General features: G+C 38.8%; 1 protein-coding gene across 2 annotated transcripts in view; it reads right to left on the bottom strand.

Moving 5' to 3' along the window:
* Positions 1–21,662, bottom strand: part of LOC135797357 (hemicentin-1-like) — a 117,787-nt gene that overhangs the window by 23,718 nt on the left and 72,407 nt on the right. For both annotated transcript variants that reach the window (XM_065309660.1, XM_065309658.1), the window contains one exon: positions 12,620–12,670. In XM_065309660.1, coding sequence (XP_065165732.1) covers positions 12,620–12,670 — 51 coding nt within the window. The remainder of the gene's footprint in view (positions 1–12,619; positions 12,671–21,662) is intronic.

Here is a 21,662-nt window from a genome sequence, read left to right as displayed (position 1 = left end):
TTCATTCTTTTGCGTAAAAGCCGAGTTGGAAGCCGGAATTATCTGTCACTTGGAGTAACGAGCCACTTTTCGAATACATTTTTAAAGTGTATAATGCTAAAGTTGAGTTGATTACGCAACAACCTAATATGCATAATAATCGAGTTTTTGTTATTGTTAGGCAACCCAAACACCACCCGACTAGATAATTGTGTACGTTGAGTTGCCTAAACATGCTGACAAACATAATATAATACAAAATACATAATTTTTAACTATGATGTGAATTTATTACAAATATTTATTTTAGAATAAATTTTATTTTTTATTTTTTAAGGACCTACTTAAGGGCCATTGACGCGCATCCGGAGTGACTAATAATCTGCGAAATTCAATGTTGATGCGAGCGCCTTCAGCGCCCCTGACGCCCTCGGGCAATTTAAATAAAAATTACAGAATTACCGAGTTGAAATGTTTCATTGAATTCAATGGGGAAGCCCTTAATGGCCCATTAAGGTAATTTATGGACGAGTCATAAGGAAGCGTAATTATAACGCTCTGGTGTATATTTTTAAAAAACTTTTATTTCCACCCATTGTATAATAAGCAACTTTAGTGTATATATGGTTGCCTATAGTATGACAGTCATGTATAGTTGGTTGCCAATAGTTATGATTGTTTTCGGTTTACGACATGCCATTCCGTCCGTGATTTGTTTTTGGTTTATCAACGAAAGCAATAAAATATTTCATTTTTGAGTGGTTCTCGCTGCATAATAGATAGCGGATTGCAGATAGTGGCAAATTCAAACGGCCCCCGAGGGACGCCATCACAACCACCACTAGTAAATTGAGACTGTTTGTATTTTGAGGGGGTGGAAAGCAGTGGCATCATCAAATCCGCGCGCAATAAAAATAAAATTACGAAAAACTGCAAACAAACTTTTCACCACCGGGTCAGATTTATTTACACAGATTTACCTCGCTGTGCATTTATTCATTATTGAGCTCAACGCAAATGGCAAATAACAAACATTTAATCGTCAAACCGAGACGACGGATTGCATCGATTCCGAGCTGCTTTTTTGTTGTTGTTGTTGTTGCTGTTGTGATCGAGTTGAATGGAAAAGTTTGCATTGTAATTTAAACTCGCAGCCGGGTGTTTTTTTCTTGTTACACACAGAGAGATGTACAGTGGGTTGAAGCGTCACGCGACGTTCCAACCCGACTGATTAACTCATTCATTATGAACTACTTTCGTTGAAAACTTTGCGCAAAGGTAGAAAGTTTTTACCGAATCAGACTTAGGTGATTAATGATTTTTTAAATCGGCAATGATTTACTGTTAAAGCTGGTTCGGGATGAAATTTGAATGTCGCACTGCGTAATTATTTGCAAATAACTGCGACTGTAGGAAAAAAAAGACCACTTTGACGGTGGTGGAAGAAACCAAATCGAATCGAATTTCGGTGTGGCACAGGATTTGTTTTGATTTATGACCCTTAACGGCACTGGCGGTGGAGGGTTTTTCGTTTTTTTGTTAAGCGATAAGAAAACGCAAAAAACGCTGTTTTCGGTGCAAAAATCAATAGAAAACGTTTTATTCATAATCTAACCTCAATTATTCGCTATATTTTTTGTTTCTTCAAAAACAAAACAATTGAATTGTCATAACTTTCTCCAAGTAATAACGCAGTGCATTGTTTGAACTGCCAAGCACGAACTACGCTTATATTTCTTGCTCACTTCGCGAACATTAACTTCAATAGTTCGGCGCGCGACGAAGCCATAACATAAAACATCCAATGGCATTTCGAAAATGTTTCAATAACTCACCTGCACACTATTAAATCAACCGATAACAAATTGTAAATTACTCTATTATCATAAATCCTAAAACGACACATTTTTACGTTTTATGTATATTTGGTTGTCTATAACATAAGTTTTAAAATAGCAATGGAGACATTATAGGTTAACATTCTCTGGCAAACGTACAAATCCCAATGGCTTCGCGACGACGTCCTGGCACACAGTTGCACATGCGATTAGCCGTCTGTAATCGGCGTGCATATATAGTTAATTAGGTCATAACCGTATTAGGAGGCGGGGGTACTTTGGCGACGGTTATTTCATATATGTGTGTTTGTGTGTGTGTTTACTGACGGCGTGCGCATAATGGCGGCGTGTTTACGTTACGAGGCCGTAATGTGTGCGCGAATGATGCATACGCAATTTGGCACAGACGACAAACCTTCGCCAAGCAACCAACATCACAGACATTACAGACATTAGAATCATCAGCGGTAACTGCAACAATTGTGTCGGTTATGGCCGGAAGTAGTCACGCCGCCGACTCAAGAAAGCTCCCGGCTATTAAGTGGCAGTGTTTAGTGTTTAGGATTTAATTCCATGTGCTTATGATAATAGCAGAGTTGCACATCTGCTTCTAAGCACATGGGTATTATTATTATTATTGTAGGTTAGTTTCAAATGATTTCTATGACCTTGAAAATGACTTTTTGATTGTGGTTAGGTTTGTGTTGACTTATCTTTGCTTTGGGAGTAAGTTGCCGATTCGATTATCCTTAATCAATTTCCGGTCACTTCGGAAATGTGAAAGTTTTGTTCCCGTCGACTTGAGAGAATCGCCGCTTGTGGCGGACGCGTCTCGTTTTTAATTAGGAATTAGACGCATTATTTTCTCGTTAGATTTTCCGGCTGAGCTTTTTTTCTACAGATACTAACACTAACACATTCATTGGTTTTCCATTTCGAATGTAAGAAATTTTTTTTCTTTTTTTTTTTCTCTCTGTGGTGTGTATAAAAACCAGAAAACCGGAAAAACACACATGATGGTATTGAGTTTCAGTCGGGGCTTACAAGCTCAGCAGGAGGTTATGTTTGAGGAGGTGTGTTAATATGTATGAGGCGCAATGTTGTTGCGGCGATGGGCAATCGCAGGTGCAGCCCCCCCACCACCACCACATCTACCACCACCCTCATCCCCTTTAACCGTTCAACTACCAGGCTCTTGTTCTCTCTGAAGTCCTTCTGGGCCGTGTTCGTGCGAAATGGAATTAAGGTGGTTTTGTTTGCTTGCGGCGCACGTACGCCGCGTCGAAGGAGGAAGTCAATTTCGTTAAGCAAGTCGACCGTCGTATTACGCGCAATACAAGAGATTAAAATAAAATAAACATGCATTTTAAGACATTTGTATGCAACCAAGTGTTCACTCACGCATAAATAGTCTAGATTCACCTAATTCAACAAAAAATAAATTTAAAATTCTATAATTTTAGGTTATATTTAGTAAAATGTGAATGCGCGGCCATATTTAAACTGTGACGAGGGTTGTTTTCACGTACAAGGTCAATCCTCGAAAACTAGGAGTATTTTCCTTGTTTCCACCGACCGGAAATTACGCATGGCCGCAATAAACACTAATTTTAATGAAATTTTCGTCTCGGTATTAAATTGTACCAGAAAGCAATGTAAACATTATTCTAGCCGCCCCCGAAATGTAAATATTTATAAATACGTATTTACTGTGTAATTTTGCGTAAATTGTAAATATATGCAAACATTCAAAGTGAATTGCCGTCATTAAATTAAGTTCTAATGGGTTATGTTTTATGATAGGCAACCAAACGAACAAATTGTCTTATTAGGTTAGACATCTTTTAGATTTTGTTGGGTTTGCATAGTTTGGTGCACGGAAACAGGTTTTCGGCACGCATTGCATGTTGCATATTGCACACACCGTAATCAAATGATCAGGCGCAGGGAATAAAAAGCGACATGCGCAATTACCGCGTAATGCGCAACGCACACGCTGGATAATTGGGCTGACGTGACCGCGCGCACTTGAGTTGTTTAATATAATTCGAAAATAACTCAATAGGAAGCCGCGCACAAACCAAACCAAACCCCTTCGTACACGTTTTCATCCCCCGTTGCCCCATTGCTGTACGTTCAACTTTTCGCACGAGCGCACAAATTAAGCCATTCCGAACGAGTTAAAATAACACGTTGTGCAAGCCCCCGCATTGTGTGTGTGAGAGGGTGGTTTATTTCTACCCTGTTATTTCGCCAAGTGGTCAGCGTTATCAGATGCTTCACGCAGCGTGTTGGTTGGGTTGCATAACCACGCCGCGCCAACCTAACCTATTTGGTGTTTTTGCACCTTTTGAAAATATGCATTTTCACCCTTAATAGTAACAATAAACTTAACAAGAGAATATTCTAGTGAAAGCAAAAAATTAAGAGTAGTTTAGTTTTTTTTTTGCTAACTGTTATTAACTGCAGCCTGTTAATGATGCTATTAGCACGAAAGAACAGAAAATGAAGGCGATAAAAACGATAAAAACAACCCTTAAATAAATAAACACCCTTTTCGTGTATATAGATATAAAATAAAGAGTATTTATATATTAATTTATTAATTTATGATTTTTACATTAAATAAATAAAATTTTATTCCTCAAATTTGCAACCCTTTGTATTTTCATCCCTTAAAATTCGTGTAGATATTTCTTCTGGAGGCGTGCGCCGCAAAGTGCTCGTCGCGAGTCTAAACAATTCGTTAGCATCCGTCTTGCGCAAAAACCCGAAGGGAGTTTAATTTTTCGAAATAAATAAACAAAGAAGCTTCCTTCCCCGCCGAAGATGAATTTGGTTATTACGCCGCAAGCAGATGCTCGTAATACGCGTCATAATTCATAACCGGTCTCAAGTTTCACATTACGTCTACCGCTATCCGCTATTCCAGCGCCTCCTGAGGATTTCTTACAAACTAGGTTAGATTACTAACGATCTAGACAACTAGACAACTAGGCAACTCAACATACAAAAATATTTTTCAAGTGTACGATGGAAAAAAATTGATTGCCTGAAATTATGAATTTTACTGTTTTATGCGCGCAGGAATTAGCATCAAAATGTTGGCAAGAAAGTTAACGGCGTTAAGAGAATTGTGAAAGGCAAAAAATATTTGCATTTCTTAATTAGTGCGCTCCCGAAGCGCCGGGGCGAAATTACAAAAGTTTTATTTTTTAATGCTCAGCGTTTAATTTTTTATGCAAGAACTCGCCTGCCAGTAAACATACTCTTCGTGATGTATTTTCACATTTTACAATTTACTCAAAATAATTATCCAGTTAACAATAAATAAGCTAGACGCGTAAAAAACCCACGCATACGGTAAAAAAACTTTAATTATGAGAAACTACCAAATATGAATTTATTCCAGGTGTAAAAATGTTATTTTTCTGCCCCTGGGAGGCAAAGTTTAAGTAATACACTCGTAAGAAAAACGACGTTAAACCAAAACGAAGTGCAAACGACTCGGGTGTATAACTTTAACGACCAAAACAATTTCCAGACTTAAATACGCAGATAATTACCACACAACGTGTCATCTGGATCCATAACTCAGTATAATAAACTTTTTAGTAAATATCACTTGATTTAACTCTTACACCGCGTAATTAAATGCACTTTGGCATTTTTCATTAAAACGCCGCAGTCGTAAACTGGGTTGCCTAACTACTGCGAGAAACTTAAACTACGGAGACACTTCCGGAGTGAGTTGTAAAGAAAACTGTAGACATTCTATTCTGAGAAGTAAAATATTCCAGCCTGGCATTCTAGGCCAGCGCGCAGTTGTAAAGTGTGAGTTTTTATATTTTTTGGCTGTAAAATTCTCTCTTCATGAAAGTTATTTAGGCGATAAATTGTTAATTTTCCGCTGTTGACTGTTGGCTGTAAGATAATTCCGGTTTACGTTACGCGTCGGTCGCAAATCCGGCCGAATTAATACGGATTTCATAAAATTTGAATATTTAATCAGGTGTGCGATGGTGGAGGCGCCGCGCAAAGAAAATCGTTTATAAGGTGTTGTTACCTTACATAAAATATAAAAAAATAAGGTTAAGTATAACGTGAATAAATTATTTAATTTTTAACACAAATTTTTTAATTTTTTTTTTTTTGTAATTTTGTTTAAAAATCAATTAAACCTACTTAAAAATAATGAGCAGTTGGTGTTAACACGAATGACCGCACATAGCTCGTCACCGCGTTGGATTCGTACTCGTAATTATCACTAATGTGTTTTGCATTTTCATCATGCACACGATGGCGCAAATGGCGCTCGTCACGTTCGCAGGTTTTTGTACTGTTTACCAATACACAAGGTCTAAATTCACGACCGTTTATTTCGATTATTCTTGCGCGTAACTGAATTTAACGAGCGGCAATATGGCCGCCGCTGCCGCTGTCGAGCGTGTGACAATAATGCGGTTACGAGCATCGGCACGCTTGTTTAATGTGCGTGACGCATTATACCGATTGATTCGCACGTTCTGCATCATCCCGCAATGATGATTTAAGACAGGCGGCGTGTAATCTGTGTTGCCTATTATGCGCCATTATAAAACGCTTGACACACTTCGATTTAACTCTGGGAAAAAATATTATTAATGCCTTTCAGAGATGTTCTGTTTGTATCGTAATGGTTTTAACGACCTGCCATTACCAAACACAACCCGCACATTAAGTTTTACTATCGTCATTACGTCTTTTTAATATTTAACCAGCGCCATCTGATGTAGCCGCGCGGAAACTTAACCAAGTTAGTTAACTGTTGAAGATTTATTCACGTCTGAATGAAGTTAGCAGGTTTGTCTTCGTTAGAAGTTGTATAAAGTTGTTGTACGCACGATTGCGACCGGTTTGCAAAAAATAAATTTTAATGTAAATTGGACAGGTCGGACTTTGTTTGGGGTTGGCATGCGCTGTCGCGTTATTTTTTCCTTTCTTTTTTTCCGCGCGTCCGCTTTTCACGGCAAAGCACGTCGTTTCCCGCGCGTATAAAAAGCGGAAAATGCCCAGAGCGGTGACTATGTCGTTATTTCCTCGTCATTGCGCCCCGAAGCTCACCTGCAAACTTGGGAATGCGAGAAAAAAAAAGCCAACAAAACATTCGAAACGTCTTAAAGTTTCCAAAAGTCCAACACGCGTATAAAAACATAACATTTATCTTTAAACAACTAAAACACATCAATATAAGCAACCAAAACTACAATTTCTTAAAAATTGTAAATTGGGTTGCCTAGTTTTTAGCATCTACACTAATATTATTTTTTTATGCTAGAAAATTAAATTCCGCGCATCGCGCGTAAACAATAAAAAGATAATAAAACAACTTTGCGCTATTGTAGCGTTGACTAAAAGTTAAAATTAAATGCGCGTCGCATTCGTTTACAACTAATACGTGCTTGAATTATCGCACTGGGTGGCGGAGGCGCATCAGCGCCATCTAGCGATGTCGTCAAATAAAAATGAACGTTTTATTACCAAGCAACTCATGGGTTGCATTTTATTGGGCGCTTTTATTACGCCGATGAAACTAGTCTTTCCGCACAAGCTCGCAAACGGCGCACATAACCTCTCTTAACGCTACATAACCTCACTTGTAGTTGTTGCGTTCAAGATAAACATGATTTTATCGTGAATATTTTACGAACGCGCTTAAATTTACATCAAGATTAATTATATTTCAATTTGTTAATTATTTTCCAAAGTTTCGAGAGCTTGTGGAATCTACAACGCGGAGAAAATTAATGAAAAATTATCAAGACTCTTCAAAAGCATAAAATTTTTTTTTTTTTTCTTTGTGTAACAGGATTTTCCATACTTTGTAAACATTTTAATCGAAATTCCATGCAAGTAGGTTACGTTTAGTCGATTACATTTTTCGCGTGTAGATGGTGTTAATGCAATAGATACTAATTTAATAAATTTTAGCATTTGTGTTGGACGTGGGGTTTGCCGGGGCTCCATTATGCTGAAATTTCAATTTGAACCCGAATAATACGCACGCAATTAATCGACTTCACGCAACCCACAATACGCGCGCCCCGCACACGTTCGAGTGCATAACGCGTAATAACCCAAGGGATCATTTCACCCCCTCGCGGAATTCAATCCAACACCATCGCATAACCACCACCACCGGCGGGGGCGGTTTGGCAAATTGAATACAAATACAAATATAGACGGATACACGCGACGCGCTACACTACAATCACTTTGTACGAGCTACCCGCTAGGTATGCAACCAAGCGTACAATTCAGTGTTCTGTTAGTTGTGGATTTAAGCATAGAATAGAATCAGCTTATTCAATGTAAGATATTTTTCTAATATTTTTTTTTATTTTTTGTTTGTTTTGGACGAAAATTTATTGTAAATTAAAAACGTCGTTGGTGAGATTTATTGATCAACGTAAAAATAGGTTATTAATTGCACGCGAGTGAGACGGATGTTTTAAATAGTTGCCTCATTGTTGCGCATCCGAAACTCAATTTCGAGAGTTTCTGCCACTTCGCGAAACCTAATTTAAAATATCCAATTACGCGCCGTTGTGTTCACCGCGCCGCCAGAAACAAGACGCAACAATAAAAACAATTATTTATGTGTGTGGCGCGCGCGCGGAAAATTCGGCGCGAAATTAATTACGCAATTTTCACACTGCTTTGTTCATCACGACGCCTTGCATGATGATGGAAATTACGGTTATGTTATTACAATTACAACTACCGAATGAAAATATAAAAAAAAACACGATATTGAAAAAAACAAAAAAAGAGTCAACAGCAAAACAGTAAGGATTGTTTAATGACAGACAATAGATCTTACAGAATTTCAAGTGGGCGAAACGCGCTCGCTTGTTAATATAAGCGAGTGTATAGTGTGTTGCGTTGCGCTTGGAAAAGCAAACACACGCCGCAAGGGTGAAACAATGCCAAAAGCACCCGCCGCTCCCACTCCAAGCCCGCATTGTGTAAATGTGCCAAAGTGTAATTGTAACGCGCGCGCATTGTTGCCGCCAACCGCCAGCGAACTGCGCAAAAACAAATTAAAATATTTTGATTTCGCGCGTGGAAAAACAATCGAATCAAAATTAATTCGTGAATTTTTAAACGTAGGCAACACCCAATGCATAGTAAATGTAATGCTGGTTGCATATATACTTCACATGTGTAAATGTTTTCGAGATTACAAACTTCTTTCACATTAAATGTGGATGTTTACGCCTGAAAGTTATCTTTTTATGTTCGCTGTCATGTTAGCCACCGAGGGGCGTGCAATTAGCCGCGTTGAAAATCACAAATTGCACTTTCTAGCCGCATTACTTTCGGTATTATTTCGATGATTATCTCTGCACACTTCGCCTGCACGTGTTCGTGTTGGTTATCTCGACGTGGCCGCGCGCCCGGCGCCTCCACTTTCTCGGAAACCTTTTTGTTTGCGGTGAGCGCGCGCGCGGGCGCGCTGTAAAAGTGATGAAATATTAAGATAAAATTCAGTCAGCTCTCGTTAGGTTATTACGATTACGTTATTTCCTGGAGGCGGTGTGCGCACGGGCGATTTAATTGCGCTACGTGCTCTTTAACACCATATACAAGGCGACAATCGCTCCGCCGGCTATGGGCGATATTAGGTAAAATGTGAAAATTGGGGTGCAACGTGCTATCGGAAACACCCGCGGGTGGTGATTTTAGCATTCGTAAATCGTCAGTAATTAAACTTGAAAATTATAACGCGTATTATTTTATTTTAAATTAAAATGTATAAATATTTTAATTTAATTAAATATTAAAAACACCCTTAAATTTTTATTTATTTTGTAGATATTTATTCATTAATCATAAATAAAAAAGAAATAATTTTCTAAGTAAATTAGTTTAAGAGTTATGAGTGATTTAAGTTAAACTTGCTCCGCCCATGACTACGTCATAGTAGGCGTGGCTCCCAAACCTAAAACCTCTCATAACTTTCATACTAATAGAGATATTTAAAAAATAAAAACTGCAATCAATAAGTAATGAATTAATCTTTAAATACCAATATAAAAATTGTTGATTTTTAATTTTTTTCAAATTGAAATTCATGCTTGTTTTTTCCCGCTGACCTGTAAAGCAATTTCCGGCGAGCTTTCAGCGGGAAAAGAAAAGATTTATACAAATGTACAAACCGTTCAATAATTTCTATAAAAACCGGTAATGGTGCGTAGACTTTCCAATATTTCCTCGCCCGCCAACCAGCGTCGAGCACTGAAAGTGGCCCGATCGCGTTCCGCAGTTCCGAGTCAAAGTACATAAAAAAAAGGGAATTCTCTCTATCTCTATATATATAGAAAACTGCCCGGGCAATGTGAGGATAAGCGAGCGCCTGCCGCTACAGCGAATTAAAGCGCATAAATCATATTTTTCTCAGATTTATCTGCGCGAGCGATAAAAGTACAAATTGCAAATGCGCGTGTGCGATCAAAACCGGATCTTAAAAATAGACTGCCACGGCGCGCAAAAAACACATTTTTATGAACTTCACAACTTGGCTGGCTCGATGGCGAAATCTAATATTCGCGTTATAAATGTTCGCGTATAGAATTACATTCAATCCATCTTTTCATTGACATCGAGCGAAGTCTCTCTTGGTATGAAATTCGACGTTTGTCACATTCACACAACCATCACACCCGGGGTTTGGTGGTTTTCGTAGTAAAATAAAAAAATTTTACAACTAGCGTGTGGATATCATTTTTTTATGTTTTCAAAACGGTCGCGAAAATCATAAATCATAATTAAAAGCGTTACGACTCCGACGCTGGAGATTACACGTTGGAGTTTCCAAGAGTTCCAACTTTTAGGGGTGGTTGTTACGAACCGAATCCGCTAACGGTTATGGTCGCCGTAAAAATCCTAATGCGAGTCTTTGCAGCAGAAAATCAAAAGAGGCAAAAAAAAACAAATTTTAGTTCTTACGCCACCACAGCGTGAAAACCAAAATGAAAAAACGTAGACCTATGTACGTAATGATCTCCGAATCTATTACTAGTCTAATACTCGAGCTCAATACGCTTTGATTTTCATATTTACGCAATAAAAATGCAAATATACGCCGCCAGATGCTTTTCGAGTTTTTTTGGTGGCAGCAGCGGTAAATGCTTTATACAGTTAGGACTGGATTTATTATTCGCGCGGGTTACAAGTGTGCAACTGAATTATAAATCGTAACCTGAACAACGAAGTGAACATCTTGAATGGCACTGCCTGTGCTATTGAAATTATGCAACCCACAACACTCCCAACTGCATTGAGTGGTGCATAATAGCGAATGCAAGATGCAAACCGTTTGCAATTGACATCCAAGTTTCGCACCCAGCGCGAGAGCCAACAATAGCCCAATAAACACATCGGCCATGTCATGGCGTCAAAGTGCCTGTTCCAACTTAGGCAAAGGGAGAGTGGAATGGGGGTGGTAACCCTCAGGGTGCGAGACGGGGTCAATCATCTATTATTAATAATCTCATCGTAATGAATGCCACTGCTGGTGATGTTTGCGGATCATCCGACCGGAATTTGCATCCAAGATGGCCGCCATTATTAGGATCTTATGCAAATGCAAACATTATTGACTGTGTACTGACTGCATTCATCAATGCAATGAATCTATTACTACCCAGCCGCCATCTTGGATGTAATATATCATATCACATCACCAAAAACGACAAAGAACATATTATGATTCTTTCGTCGTTTCATTTCCCAAGACCCTTATTACGAGCTTATTCACAGTTGACTCTTCTGTAGGTTATGCAACCCAACCGGCAGCCAGGTTATGATCGTGTAGATTTATTTCGGCATAGAAACGATCTTTTAAGCGCCTTGTGCTCCGGCCGGGAATGATACATAAAAAGGTAAATGGACCATGCGGCGCCGAGATTCAGATTCGGGGGATGGAATTCGCGTCGGAGCTAATGTGCGAACGTATGGCCGAAGGGACGCCCGGGCGGATATTACGTGGATATATCCACGGCCCGCGCGCTTAATAGTGATGACTGCACATGCGGACGTGACGGTCTTAAAGCTTGTTCGGAACCGATTCAAAATGGCGTCACACCTTTACCAAGAAACGCTAAATAAGTAGGTCTACGTTTGCACCATAAAATAATATAGGCAACCGTAGAATTAAATGAAAGTGTTTATTTGGTTGCCTACATAAAAAAAATCATTAAGTTTTATTTTTAGGTTTGAATTCAGTTACTTTTGATGCCTACTTAAATACTGAACACATTGTAGTTTGATTTTTTTAAATATTTTTAAAACTCTAGGAGATATTTAAGTTTAAAGTTTGTGTAGACACGCCTACTATGACGTAGTAGTAGGCGGAGCAAATTAAACTTTAATCGCCTATAACTTCTAAACTAATCGACATAAAATGTTACTTCCTTCACTAAACTACCATACAAACAAACAATTTTATAAATTTCCAGTCTATTTTCTCCCATGATTGTTTATAAATTTTATATCGTGTAATTGTGGAGTTGTCTGTGATTTTATCCCCGAGCATATTCAATATTATCGACCCTAAAAAGTTATCACGACCGTAAAAACATTCTCGTGGCACCTTTTTATTGCACGCCGCTGTGGGATTTGAGACGCACTCAAATTTATTAAAAGCGTAAAACACGCCATGTCCAAGAAAACAATACGATACAATACCAATCATATAATAAAATGGTGTTTTAGTATCTTTAATATCCTTAATAACAAAATAACACGCCTACACTCACCATGCTCACGGCCGCCGTAATGCGACAGAACCACGGTCGTTAATCCGTAATCTGAAAGAGGAATAAAAACACATTAATTAACATGAACATACAAAATATTAAAAATTTAAAAACTTTACAGAATTGTTACAAAAGATTTCAAGGTGGAACAGCGTGTAATGCTGTAAAATCTAAAAGACGTGATGGTGGAGGCGCCGGGCGTGTTGGTGCACTTTACACAAAGTTCCCCACTTCGACCGGTTTAAAATTGGCGTTCGAGTCGATTTTAACTACCACCTGCTGCCATAATTAAATTTGATTGTTGCCAGTTGTCGGTCGTGTGCAGCTCTACTCGCCGATATTAAATTTCGGGGCGCAAACTTTTCGCCGTCGAGCCAACGAGCCAATTACGGTAACATATTCGAAAACAATCGCTTTCAATTTGGTGCCGGCCAAAAACTATTCGGCCATTCTGATGATGAAAAGCTTTTAAATTGATTACATACATTATTACTAGCAGCTATTCATGTATTCAGGGTGTTACGAATATTTATTTGCTGTCAAAGCATACAATTACGTGCGTATTGAGATAGGTTAGTAGCACCTTGACACACATACTAAAATCTAATTGGTGTTTAAGTGCTGCTGGAGGCTTAGAGCATCGATCCGTTCGCACGTCGTCACCCTTCAAACCTCATCCCTAGTGATATGATATGTTGATTGGCTTTGACATGCGGACAGTGTCAATATACGCTCGCTGGCTTGCTAATGCTTGCACAAACGCTCGGGGTTGGCACATAGGGTGCATATTATAGAGGTGCAATGGATAATTTACAACGCGTAATGGATACTTGCTATTAACACAAGTAAATTCGAAAAAAATCACTTTCCTGCGATGTTTAATTAAAAAGTTATGAGCAATTAAAGTTTTAGGGGACACGCCCATGACTACGTCACTGTGGGCGTGGCTCTCATAAATTAAAACGTCTATAACTTGGCTAGTTTTGTGATATTTAAAAATATAAACTGTTCCAGTCTATAAATTGAATGTTTTTTGATAAAAAAATTAAAAATTATTTAAATTTTTGTTTTTTTTGGATTTGGAGTCTAAAAATCTAAAATAAATCCAACTGAGAACAATCAAATTTGGCATCTCGATTGTTGTAAAACCGGCGTCTCGGAGTTTCGTCGCCGGGATTTTATTCAAACCAGAAGATTCCGGCGCGCGCAGAAAGTAAGATAAGTGGCAATCCAAAGGTGTTTCCTCTGGGAAACGCGCCGGCGACGTCCTCGCGTCTCGCGGGAACGATGGAATACTTCCCGCGTACGATTTTATTTCCTTCACACACACACACACACGTGACACAATCGCCAAACGGATCTGGCTTTATTTGCGTCAGTCTGTTATTCCAGCCGGCGACTCGACGCGAAATCTAAACCAGGTCGGAGCCGGTTTAGAGCGCCAAATGGAAGTGAGTCAGGACTCGCAGAACTAACACGCGAATGAGGACATGCAAGGCGAAAAAACGTGTAATGGAGGGGTGTTGACGCAAATCGAAAATGACGTTCTTTATTAGGCACGCGGCGCCGCATTAATTTTCGTCGATCACAATTACACGATATTGACAGTTTTCACCACGACGTACTACCAATAATAAATATAGTATAAAAGTGATGTATAGAGTGCTATTTACCTCTTATGCAAAATAGTGTATAAAATAAAGGAAATAAATTTTTCTTATTTTGACTAAAATTTAAAACTTTAAAAACATTTTAAAGCCAAAATCGTATAGAAATAAATACCGTATACGCTTGCGCAAGTTTTGTGTCCAATTAAAAAGCTAATTAAACATTTTATACGCTTCGAAGTGTGTGCGCGTTGAAATTAGCATATTAATTAAAAAAAAACCTTTGTGCGCATTATGAAATTCATCGAGTGAAAGTAAAGTCATAAAAATATTTCAACATTACTCAGTAGAGAATAAATAATAAAGTTGTGATGATATTTAAAGGTTAGGTAAACACTAATCAAGTTAAAATTGTTGCAAATGCGCGCGAATTATTAATAATAAAAAAGTTTTTTCGGGGGCGGCGGGTTGTTGTTGTTGTTTGTTCGCGGTTATTTTTCGGCTGCAGGCTGTGTGGGCGAGTACGTTAACATGCAGGGTAATTTATCGGCCCATCAAGTTAACTTACGCAGTAAATTTTAATTGGTGGCAGGGCGGTGCAAGCAGAAAAAAAGCGCAAAGCGTACAAAAACGGTACAACAGTGGCGTTCAACGGGAAACATTAACATGTCCGCGGGGCGGATACGACCACCGAGCAAGCTCGTAACTTTGAGCTTTTATTTTTGGCATAAATTATGAAAATCAAAGCTTATTAAGATTCAGACTACTGATTTTTAATTTATTTTAATGAATAATATTTAGTGGAAAAATAGGTTATGAATATTCAGATTTTTAGAAAAATTATTCATTAATTAATTAGATAATAAAGAATAAAAATTTAATTTGAAAGAAATAAATTTTTAGCGTTTTTAGTTTAAAAGTTATAAGTAATTTAAGTTTTGAGAGCTCCGCCCATGATTACGTCACAGTAGGCGTGGTTCCCAATACTTAAAACGTTTATAACTTTCATAGTTTTTGAGATATTTAATTTTTTTAAAGTAAAATATGATCTATATAATTAAATATTAGCCTTAAACAGATTAAAGAAGAGATAAATTCAGTCTTAAAATAAAGTCCGTTTTGCGCGCGAAAACAAATGTTTAACGACGTTCAATTTGGCTAATTAGATTTTTTGTCCGTCTGTAATTGCATCTCGCGCGCGCCATTAACACGGCTGATGCTCTTCCTCCTTCTTTCATCGCCCGGAATGAAAGAATTAAGCGCCGAAAGCGCTAAGTAGTTTCCGCTCGCCCATTCTCACAAAGTATTCAGCTTTATTCTTAGCTTTGTATAAAACTCTTTTTCATTTTTTCCGCACACCCGCGCGCGCATTGTTTCGGCGGCTGTTTTGGAAATTTGCATTAATTTCCAAACAACTTTTTGCGTTCACACCCCTGCAATTCCACCCCCTTGAGCTTCATTTTCGCACTGCGCCGCGAGAAGAAAGAAGCCACACGAGCCACGAAAAAAAACGCAAGAAACTCAACAAAAAAAGATTAATGAACTTTTATTTTGTGCGCCAGACAGCGTCAACATCGCTTTGTGGCGCGCGGCTGTTTTTTGCCCGATCTTCGGGTTAATTAAAAAAGATGCGTGGTAAGAAACAATGGCCGAGCGAAACCGAAGCCAAACCCAAGCGCACACTGTCTTTGTGTTTGTTTGTTTTATTTTTTCATCGCGAGCGTACTTATTTTCTCTACTTTTGTAAAATATAGCTTTTCGTCTCCGTCATCCATTAAATCCTTCAAGTGGAGGCGCCGGGCATCGGTGAATGTTTGAAGTGTTTCTCTCGACGTCGCCGCGACACGTCGTTCCAAAGGACTTGACACGTAACACGCCAAATCGATACGTTTTTAAATTCAATCCGGCCCGCTATATTCATTGCAGCTGCGCTTGCACGGAACATAAAAATGTCATTTGCAATGACTCTTCATTATTAATGTCTTTATAATTCCTCCTTGGGATCGCCATGTGAATATTTTACTAGATACAATTCTCATTTGCACTCAATCACTCAATATTTAAAGCATTGCGATGCAAATTAAATGAATAGACGTCAGGTTTTTTTAACTAGTGCAAAATAAATGACTATGTAGCAAGAAATAAAAGCATTACATGATGAATCTTAGCTCAGCGAGTTGCAAAGAGACATTTTATCATAATGTAGGTTTAAAGTAAAGAGGGTTGAGGGTGTTAACTTGTAACTTGGGTTGCATAACAGGCTGTAAAATTATATGTGCGTTTTGCAGGCGACGCGCGTCGACTCCTCGACGAATATATTACAAAACTTTGCGCGGGTTTGCAGTTAATTCGCCACCGTATCATTTACACCCCTGAAAGGTATACATTATAAGTGATACCATTGGGTATTCTTCAAAGTGTAAAGTTTTGATATTAAACTAATAAAGAATAAAGAAAACTATTTTTTAAATAATAAAATTTTTTGGGTATTATTTGCCTTGTGGCGATGTTTTAATATCAATTTTTCTAAAATTCCCGCCGCCCGAGAGCCATTTATCACGGCCTCGAATTTGATTTATTTTCGTCCGCGTCACCCACGTCATCCCTTATGCCTATATCGCATGCATGCGACGACAAAAAACAACACCGCCCCAACAACAACAACAACAAAAACAACACCATTCGCAGCTGGAGAAAACGAACTAGGCAGATAGTTGCTTTTTTTCCGGCGTCGGTTTTCACACAAAATATTTTATTTTTTCCTACCACCGCCGTGCGACCAACATGTTACCAATGAAATAATATTTGTATTTATTCTGATTTATTCAACGTGGACGTGAACAGGATAATAAATTGTCGATCGCCCCAGTGATTATTAAGAATTTTTTTCTGTTATTGAAAATAAAAAACAATAAAAAATGTTTTCCGGTTTTCCGGCACCGGAATTCAATGTTTTTACTACGTAATAATACTAAATGATTTCCGGAAATGTTAGCGTAACGTTTGGAAGATTATCGTCGAGTGATAAACTATTAGCGATTATTGCAATGGATGTTTGAACGGCAGTCACGGACGATTTGCTCGGCGCCGAATTTGCACCCGTGGCGGTCGCTAAAACGCATTTAATCTCGTCTCGAATCGCCGAAATGCGTCCATTAGAAGTCACCGGCGTATATAAATAGCGCACGCTTCCGGCTTTCGAAACGCATTGCTTGTTAGCCGGTTCGCAAACCGGAAAAAACTAAGGATGCACAAAGAAGACACCCGAGTCGAGTGAATAAAAGAATGGAAATGCCAAACAATTATATAAATGATGATGGCACAGAGACAAAAAAAACGGACAATACTTTTACTGATACTAGGGAAGTGGTAGTAGGAGACGATGAAATGAAAACCGCCCAGACATCTTCTTATTGAATCGTTTCGAGAACGCTTTTTTCCGCATCGCTATTTACATAGCGACAGCCATTGTCTCAACCCAGTATAATGCGATTGGCTGGCGAGCACATTTCCGAAGCGATTTCATTCTATTCCGAGCATGTCCAATCTAGCGGTGGTCCGGTATCATATCCGGAATGTTTGGATTACGACATTGGTTATTACAAGCAGCCATCTTGGATAATTTTGATAGTCACGTTGCGCGTATAAATTCGAATACCAATCGAACAACTATCCGAGTAAATCTTGCATGTTTTGTCCGAGGAGCTCATAAATCCGCCATTGCTATATTAACATTCCGGAAAGAGTCGCTTGGTATTCCGTGCCACGGGAGCAATCTGCAAACCTGAGAGGGTGGCAGTTAAGAGGCGACCCTCATGCATCATTATAATCATTTCATTAAAGCTAATTTCATTTTCGGCCCGTGCTTTATACTACGCAGCACCTTAGACAATATCAAGCAAACTTTCCTTATTACCTGACTTGATAGTTTACTTAATATTAAATTCCAACGCTCGTAAAGATAAAGATAAAGAACGTGTGAATATGTTGAATGTAAACGTGTAATTCATGTGCAATCTGTTCAACATCCACCAGCGTGAGAGAGAATAAATATGCAGATGTATACGGTTTGATGCACTCTGTAAGTGCACCGCCATCCATCATGAGTGGTGGCGCTGGTGTCGCATATGTCTGCCCGCCGCAAACAATGCGAATGCATATTCAGCGCGCGCGTAAGCTGCATCGAAGCATGAAGTGGTTGAGTGCTTGGAGGTGTCTCAAAACATCTGATTTGAGGTTAAGTGCGTTTGATGCGTCAAGTTCGGATTGAATGTGAAACTATTCGCAAGTGGAAAGTGGATAAGTTCGTAATGATTTAATTTTTGCGATGCGGGTGAAATATTTAGAGGGATCAACATCGCGAAAGGGTTTCACAAGTCAGCCCGGAATGGATAGCTTGAGGAGTTTGCTGGAGATCTACAATAATGCATGAAGTTCGAGAGGGGCGGCCATTACGCGGTTCGTAGTTGGTCTTCGCTGATGTTTACTGTCTCCGTGATAAGCACCAGTTCGGAAATACTTTGCAGGCCAAAGCGACTTGAGAATGTGAGGCGAGTAGTGCTAGAGTATATTCTGTAGTAGAGCAACTGACATTGCTGACTTTGGCAATGCGTTCCGGAGGTGGATGTTGTGGAGGAGTGATGTGAGGAGAGTCTGCTGATATGGATATGGCGGCGTCGTAAAAACACAACTCTTGTGTGTACACTTCCGAAAAACAGTCGAATGCAAGAAACACGCTGGTGAAGAGTAGGCCAGATGTGGAGCGTGCATGCAACGGAGAGCTGCTTCCTTCCTTTTGCTCCCGGATGGTTCTCTTCTGACGCGTGCGTAAATAATAGAAGCTTCTTTTTAAACTTCGCCGACCGAGAGAACAAACGCTCATGTGAAAACTTCGAGTCGAATATTTACGTTTCGCGAGCATAAAACTAACATAAAATAAAACACAAGTGCCTACTTTTCATACAATGTGTTTAAACTACTAAAGAAATTATTATGCTAGAATTTGTTAAACGTACACAAAGTAAAACCGTTTAAATTTTTAAAAAATCTTTAAAACTATGAAAGATATTAAGGTTTAAAGTTATGGGAGCCACGCCTACTGTGACGTAACACTGGGCGGAGCTCCCGCAGCACATAAACGTCAAACATCAACTTTAATCGCTTATAACTTTTGATCTATAAGTCGCAGAAAGTTGATTTTTTTATAATTATCATTTAAATTAATAATACTAATTATATTTAGTTAAAATTTTCAAAATTCTAAATAATTCGGTAGAAAATATTTTTTTATATAAATAATTCACGTTTAAAGATAAATGTTTTTGTGACAAAATTTTAAAAGAATGAATTCGAAAGCGATTTACCTAGACTTTGCGTTAATGTCTTAGCAAATCGTCTACACTTTTTTAAACTCATGGAAACCGTTTTTACCGCACTTTTTGTGCGTGCAAGATAAGCTTTCGGCTTAAAGTGGTTAACGACGTGGGCAGGCTAGACACTGAAGACGCGACACACAATCAAAGCATTTTTTTCTCCACTTTGCGATGCGTAATGTAACGAGATTGAGTTGCACGCAACCCACAGAAAAAAATAAAATAAAATCAGTAGCAGTGCCGCATAATCATCTGTAAAATTCACCCTCGACAAAAAAAAAACAACAGAAAAAAACGCAAAGTTAAAAGAATGTAGAATTAAATTGACAAAGACGTATGTGTTAGCCCCACACCCACAACAATTTCATGCACTTAATTAGAACGTTTAACATCCCTTCACGTGTGGGTGATGCAGGTGGAAGTTTTGCATGCGACGCACACAATATATCGGTAATTAAGCGCCGTTCACGCGCGCTACAAACACTTCCACACACACATATATACATTCATATGAGCGAAAAGAGGTCGTCGCACAACACGCTTCTAATTATCGCTGCGCTCGTTGAAAATTCGCTCCGATATGCCGCCGATCGCAAATTCATGCACAACTTGCGTGGCGAAGTTTATAAACTGCGCGCGGCAGCGCTTAAAGTATTTAAATATCCCTCGCACGTCAAACTTAAACAAACTCGGCGCGCCAACTAGCTCACCGGCGCAGAGAGAACGCCAGATGCAATGATGAGGAACAAACATTAAAGACTTCGAACAATTACGCCCAAGTCTGGAGAGGAGAGAAGTAGAAGTTGAAGAAAGTTGCTAACATATAAGGCGTGACGATTCGGCGTGCCCCCGAGTGGAACTTTTCTCCTACTTTGTGCGATTCCGATGTCGTTAATATTAAAGACGTCGTAATTCCCTGTGTGCCTGCGACGGAATGACGCTAATTCGATTTAATCGACCATGTAGTGCACCAGTCATACATCAAATGCATTTTGGGTTGCCTATGTATCTATATAATACCCTCATCGATCAAAAAACGACGTTTTACGCGCGTAGAACATGATAACATGGTAACAAGACTTGACTTGATTAAGATTTGATCTTGACGAGTTACCTGCACGCCGTTGGCATTTCATTAATTAAAACGTTGCAGTGCAAGTTTGTGACTCGCCACTTGATTAAATGAGTTAATAAGGTATTTTTTGCACCTGCGCTGCGAAAGTTTGCGGACACTTAAAAGAAACTTGCGCGCACAACTTTTCCACCCCATTTCGTGTGCAACTAATCAAGCGAATCTTACATTAAGCACAAGTTTCATATTGAAATGATGAAGAAACTTTCGTGTGCGAAACAAAAATGAAACGAAACTGTTTGGTTTGCAAACAGATTTTGCGCGCGGCGTTCAATATGGTTTAGTTAACGTTAACCGTAATCTAAATCCCATGAAACATCAAAGGGTGTTTTTGTTCCTAGAACGGTTCAAACGGTTGAACGTAACACCACGAGCGAACGTTATAAACACTAGTGTGTTGCCTACGACGAGTGTAACGAGTCGAATTCTAGACGAATGTGTTTTGTTTGTACGTGGGTGTGTAGAACGGTATTAGGGTGCTTATGAAGTTAATCCGACGTCAGTGTTGGCTGCGGCCGCGGATTAAAAGCGAAATGCGTCGTGCGCCCAGACAAGACGTGTTCGGCCGCCTGGATTAACACGCCATCTATTTATGCCTTGCAAACACGCGCGGGTCTTTAAACTTTAACAAATTGCCATTATTATCATTCTATGATATTGTAATGTATATTTATTACAAAATTAATTATGGAAACAAAGGAAAATCGTTTAAATTTTTAAAATATCTGCAGAATTATAGGAGATATGAAGGTTTAAAGGTTTTAGTGACACCCCCACTATGACGTATTACTGGGCGGAGCACCGGAATCACGTGAACGTCAAAAGTAAACTTTAATCGCTCATAACTTTTGATCTAAAAGTCGTAGAAACGTGAAATTTTCAAAATTCGCAGTAAAATAAGAACTACTATCATTAATGACTAATAAATTTTA

This window comes from Atheta coriaria, unplaced genomic scaffold (genome assembly GCF_025399875.1).
Source record: "Atheta coriaria isolate IRGN ID8LTWV9N9 unplaced genomic scaffold, Caltech_Dcor_3.1 hic_scaffold_8_pilon, whole genome shotgun sequence".
Classification (NCBI taxonomy): Eukaryota; Metazoa; Arthropoda; class Insecta; order Coleoptera; family Staphylinidae; genus Dalotia; species Dalotia coriaria.
Note: the sequence above shows the minus strand (reverse complement) of the source record. Positions and strands in the feature narration are given on the sequence as shown.